The 6487-nt window shown below is 48.3% G+C and overlaps 1 protein-coding gene across 1 annotated transcript; it reads right to left on the bottom strand.

Annotated features, from left to right (window-relative positions):
* Positions 1-4263: 4263 nt before the first annotated feature.
* On the bottom strand, positions 4264-5670 carry LOC311239139 (E3 ubiquitin-protein ligase parkin-like; the record flags this gene model as incomplete). The annotated part of the gene is made up of 1 exon (XM_084327395.1): positions 4264-5670. One exon carries the CDS (start codon positions 5668-5670, stop codon positions 4264-4266), a length of 1407 nt encoding a protein of 468 aa, XP_084183521.1.
* Between the last annotated feature and the right edge of the window lie 817 nt (positions 5671-6487).

The raw sequence follows: 6487 nt of genomic DNA on the forward strand, positions 1-6487 counted from the left end.
GCATGTTCTCCCCGTGCTCGCAAGGGTTTCCCCCCCGATAAGATAAACCCAATGGAAAAACATGCACAACAGATCGCTAACGCTGTGGCGTCCTTGACGAAGACGGACAGGAGCACTTGGATTGGTCCCCGGGGCGCGGCTCACGTTGCCTATCTGCTCCCGGCTGCCCATGGGGGGAAGGACAATGGGATGGGAAAAGTGCAGAGACATTTCATCTGCGACTCAGTGCATGTGTGTGTGCGCGTGGGTCGCCCATCTCGCATGTGTGTCAAAACTGCATGACAAATAAAGACTTCTAGTCTTCTAGTCTAGTCTAGTCTTCTAGTGTAGTCTAACAACAAACAAACAAAAAACTCCAAACATACTTTTGCTGGTCTGGACTGATTATTATTATTACACCTATCTAACCTTATGGAATTCAAACCAAGTTTCACTATGGAGAAAGGCAGTCTGAGAAACATAAAGATAGATTTATTAATGCTGCTGGCCATCAACATTGCTGTGGGTAACACTATCTTCCAAGAGAGTGAGCGATCCATGATCGTGGTCAAATGCACACAAATGTCCTTGAAACACTGAAAACATATTGTACTTAACATCTTGTTTGAATCTTGACACACAAGGTTGTCACTTATCAGTAGAGTAATGTGAAACAGTTTCAGTAACCACCATCGCCCCAATACTATGAGGAATGCTTTCTGAAAGTTATGTGGCATGGGCTTCCGGCCAATCAGGGAAGTTGTTAGAATGGCTCATGCATCATTGGCGACAGTGGTTGTCAATCATACTCATGTACTCATGTAAAACAGTTTATACAATAAAAAAAATAAAAAAAATTGGTATTATGGCCTTTTGACGTTAACACATCCTGCGCCATAAACGTCGTACAACGTGTTTCAAGGTCATGCTAATTCTGCCATTCCACGGCGTACAACGTTATTGAGATCATATTTAATTTTTTCGCCATGGTATTCAGAATGCCCTCACGGAGCCTGGTCGCGTCTATGCCTTCTACAACGCTGTTCGGTTTCCGGGTTCCTCTGATTGGCCACTAAGCCCACGTGACCGCACGCTAGCACGCCCCCCTTATCGCCCACTCTCGCGCTGTGAAGCGGAAGTGCCAGCGGGGCGAGGCGGTGGTTTCTCCCCGGCTCTGTGCGCCGCTGACTCGGTCAAGCTCCAGCAGCAGCCTGCGGTATCCTCTCTCCGAGGCGGCTCGTTCTTATTATTATCCCCCATTGTTCAGGTCGACATGGTCGCACAAACACCCGTTGGAGGAGTAGTGGGGGAGAAGAAGAGGAATATTTTTAAATAGCAAGAATTATCGACTGGCAACTCTGTGCTCGTCAGATGTTAATGTCATGTATGTTGTGTATGTCATAAATGTCGATATGAATTGAAAATGGGGGACCCTGATGTAAACAAGACAAACGTCTTTCTCTGGTCTGCATCCCCTTAACAATTGTGTGTATTGCGCCATACTGTATTGTACCCATTCTGCAATCTGTTAAATAAAGTTTTCATTCATTCATTCATTCATTCAGTCAATACGTCCATGCGTATAAATTGAGGAAGCGAGCGAGTCCGCGGCAGAGCGGTGGATAGGGGGGCGGGTCACGTGGGGGTCGCGGCCAATCAGAGGAACCCGGAAACCGAATTCCGTTGCGGAAAGGATACACGCGCCCCGGCCTCGCTCGGGCAGGTGACAGGCAGCGCGACTCGCGAGACTCGAGTGAGCTGCTCGGCAGCCTTGGCTGGAGATGCATCCAGCTGCAGGACCACAGCACCGACACTCTCAGAACCGCGACACTTTGCGGACCCACACTCTCCAGGCCCTTGCTCCCATTGGCTGATTTGGGTCACGTGACCGTCCCACTCCAATTCAGCCATTGGGTGGGACGGTCACATGACCCAAATCAGCCAATGGGAGCGAGGGTCTGGAGAGTGTGGGTCCGCAAAGTGTCGCGGTCCTGAGTGTGTCGGTGCTGTGGTCCTGCAGCTGGATACTATTGCTCGGCTGCGCAATGCATTGGTTTGTGAAGTCGCCCGATTTTTTTATTTTAAATATAAGAGGGTATTGGAACGAGGCATTAAATTAACAACATTAAAAAAAAATTAAATAATAATCTTTGAAAAATGTAAAATAAAAAATGTAAAATAAAAAATAAAAAATAAAAATAATATATATTTTGTTTAATCTTTGAATTGCAGGACATTGTTTTGTTGTAGCGGGACGCGGGACAAACGTCCCAATATCGGGAATCGCGGGACAGGTGGGCACCCTAATAAAGACAGTGGGATGTAACTCGATGCTAGGCCACGCCCCCTGTGTAGGACATGCCCAGGCATGTCAGTGTTAGTCAGCATGTAATAGTTGGCTTGAGTTGATTCTCTCAGTTCTTGTGTGCGTCCCTGATCACAAGTAAGTGTTAAATATGTGTATAAAGAGGACGCTTAGTTATTGTTGGTGATTTATATAGTTAAGGCTTATAGTAATGTTATAACTCTACCAGCTGTTTAGGAAGCAATTTACTAGTATGCTTATAGTGATAATCTAGCCTATTGAGTATAATCTATGTTGTTGATTGTAGTATTTAGTACCTGTTTAGCACTGTTTATCCCCGTAACTAGTATAGGTAAAGCACTGCTTATGTTAGGGTTTGAAACCGATCTCAAACGCACGGCACAGACAGGTAGTTCAGAGTTAGCCAAATACTAGGGCGTATTTATTTTCAGAGTCAAAAAGGAGCAAGTAACAATCTTGAAACAAAGGGAGACTGCCTTCAGCAGAGTTATCTGCGGCTCTGCAGATCCTGTTGGTGTTCGAGGTGGGGAAACGGTATTGACCCTGAAGCGGCTCTGCAGATACTCCCAGCTTCAACTCGAGGTGGAAAAGAGAGAGAGAGAGAGAGAGGTAAATAACAGTCCACATCACACAGAGGCAGTGTGGTCTTCTCCTCCCTTCACCACAACACACAATTTAGCTGAGGGTCAGTGCAAAACAAAAACGATAAACTTCTGTGTCTCTTCTAAACACACACCCCAGCTGAGTCCAGTGCAAGCAAATGATAATCTTCAGTGTCTCCTTTAACACACAACTTAGCTGAGTCAAGTGTAAGCAAAAATAGAACTCTTCAGTGTTCTTCAAAACACACAAAACAGAATCGTCCAAAAAAGGGTTTGGTTCAAACTCACCAAAGCGCAAGAGTAAAGCGGGTAAACGAGGCGCAGCTCAAAACGGGGGACAAGGTCTTCACCAGCGGCAATCCACAGATGTCCTGGAGGGAGAGTAGACGAGGCACAGCAACGGGGAACAACAGGCAGAAACAGAAGTATTCAAAACGACCCGACATCGATTGAAGGGAAGTCCCAGTATAAAAAGCCTCTGGGGCGCTAATCAAAAACTATGACAGGTGCGCGCTGGAATTGATACTTGCTCCAAAAGTGTGTGGCGGGGAATGCACCAATCAACACCTTAAAGGAGTGGAGCGTGTGGCGGGGAATGCATCAATCAACACAGTACCTTAAAGGAGCGGAGCGTGTGGCGGGGAATGAACCAATCCTCACAGTACCCTCACAGTATCCTCCAGAATCCTCACAGCTTATCCCCATTGTTAGTTCCACTCGTGAGGTTTATGTTACTTGTAGCAACAGTATATTGAATAGTATATAACAGACTGATTAATAAGTATTAGTAACGCTGATGTCTTTGTTTCCTCCCCATTTATAACCACACACACACACTCACACTCCCACCGTGTTAATGGAAAATAGAAAGTAACAATTGCCTGTGCATCTGTCTGATGATTGATAATAAAACTCCTCAAAGAACGTTCCTGCCTCCCGTGTCCTGACCAGACACACACACATTTCCTAACCACCAAGAGCTTCACTACAAATGATCTCTATGGTGCTCTATCCAGTACCCACATAGCAGAAATATCATCATAAAATGAGATCAAAGAACCCCAAACCGCCATTTAATGTCTCTACTATGCACTCAACACTGCAGCACTCAAGTTTCAACACTGTTTGATAAACATTGTTAAAGAGTTGTACCCTTCCTGCTGACTTGTCGTACAGAACTTGTAAGTCACTTTGGATAAAAGTGTCAGCTAAATGACAAATGTAAAATGTAATTTCACAGGCTCCATCATCGTTAAATGAATTGTGTGAATTGGTTTGAAAGGGAAGTGACCCCGATGCCGACAGACGTCCCTTCATGATGTGTGGAAGTCAAGAGTCCTTCCTTCCTGACCGGCTTCAGCCAAACCAGTGGTTGGCCATACACTCCCTGTTCCAGGCCACACGGCACAGCCAGCACCACTCAAACTGACACCGGGCCTGAGGACACACCATGTGCATACAGCCCCCATTCTTCTCTACAGGGACCCTGCATTGTGGACAGGCTCTGGTCGTCTCATCAATGGTGTCCTGAGAGGCCTGCTCCCAACGAGCACGGATAGCTGCTTCATTGTCTACTACATAACCCTGCAGGGCGTCACCTGTGGGAGGGGCTGGCATCATGCAACATGCCCCTTTGTGGAAGTCCTCCTTACAGTCTCGACAGAATACAAACCCGCAGCCCAGGCCGATTCTCTGCAGACACTGGATCTTCCTGCAGTCGTCCTCAGGGAGGAGACCCGCTCCGCAGCCGGGCCCTGGACACAGAACTCCACCCATCTGCAGGACACACTCCTCCGCCCCGTAGCGCTGGTAGCGTTCATACTGTTCATCACCCAGCACCCGGAAATGATGCACCTCTTGAACGAGAGAGTCTGGACAGCCAGCGGCACAGGGCAGGGAGTAGCCGAGTCTTGGGTGGTGGATGAACTGGCGGTCGTTGAGGCGAGTCACACAGTACATGTAGAAGCAGTCCAGGCAGATGACATGACGCTCTGCACACTGAGACACCAGGACTGGACTCATGACATCAGTACAGGCGATACAGGGCACAGCTCTGACGTTAGGCATGATGAGGTCCAGAGCCACAGACGTGTCGTCATCTGAGGTGGGGTGGGAAGCACACTTAAAATAGAACTCCGCCACTCTGCCATCGCAACCCTCTGATTGGCAGCTGCCATGGATACGCTCCGGGAGGAGGACATCATCCCAACAGGACGGACCCCTGCTGAGAGTGAGCGTTCCCTGTTTGCACACTAGACAGCGGACGCGCAGCTTCCCCGGCTGGACGGCTCGACAGACACTCTTGCAGAACACATGGAAGCTGCTGTGAGGACGAGGCTCAACGGCCTCCTCCCCGCTCGCCCCCTCGTTTCCACCGGCTGCTGCTCCTGCTTCTGTGGGGCTCCTCTCCAGGGGGACAGCCAGGCCGGTGGAGGTGACAGGCAGCCTGGAGGAGCTGGGGTCCAGCCTGGTCAGGCTCTCTGCCCCCGGTCCCGGTCCCAGGCGTCTCTGGACCACCAGCTGGGGGCGGCGCTCTGAGCCAGGGGGGGGGAGGACAACGTGGACCGTACTCTGCTCCGGGATGTCGCAGGCCTGGAGGGTGGCATCACTGAGTAATTCCCGGCCTGCGAAGATGACCCTCAGGAGGTCGGGCTGGACACCCTGCAACCTCCCCACCTCCTCCTTCAGCTGGGCCACGCTGGCCCCCTGCTCCAGCTCCACGGGGACACCATGGCTGGAGTTAAAACGCACAAACACTCTCATGCTGTCAGCTTGTCCTTTAGAGCCGCTGGTCGTCAAGGGCTTCCTGTATTTACACTCTGCCTCATGAATGCGTCCTGCAGCAGAAGACAGAGACAGCTCATATTAATGGCATCAGAGTAAGCTGCTTCTTCTTCTTCTTCTTCTTTTACTTATTCTTCAAGTTGTTATTATGGCAGCTCACCCGGTGACGCCGCCTGTGTGTTTCACCATCACAGGCAACTACCGGTGTTTAACGTTAGAGTGAACGACTGATTCGTCTGCAATCTGGTGAAAAAACACGTTATTTGTGCACATATTTAACACTTTAATCGCCGGGGTTAAATTCATAATTTACCATCCCTCGCCAGCCCTATTTAACATGGAGAAGTTCCCCTTCTTTGCAGGGCTATAACTTTTTTAATTCTATTGCTAAATTGCCATTATTATGGCCCATTCAATGTCCTATATGTATGGTTCAGGGTGTAGCAACGTTAAACTTTTTCATTCACATATTCATACTAAAATATGGTCTAAAGTATAAGTATGTTTTTATCGTTTTCTGCAGCTTTCTTCAGAACGTGATTTATAGCCCTAAATGCATTATATTGATGATCAAATACAGTTTGGTAGGAATCTGTGCGAGATAAAAAATGTCAAATGGACGTGCTTCTAGAAGTTTCTACGTATCATCTGATGATGACCGGATGGGCGGGGGATCGTTTATAATTCCGTGGGCAGCGTTAGATGATTCATCCAGAGTGGGTCATATGTTCATCAGAGCAGTTAGTAAAGAACACGTTAGAATATAACGCTGAATCTTACCGTGGCTTCCTCGCGC

This window comes from Notolepis coatsorum (genome assembly GCF_963971535.1).
Source record: "Notolepis coatsorum genome assembly, chromosome: 13".
Taxonomy (NCBI): domain Eukaryota; kingdom Metazoa; phylum Chordata; class Actinopteri; order Aulopiformes; family Paralepididae; genus Notolepis; species Notolepis coatsorum.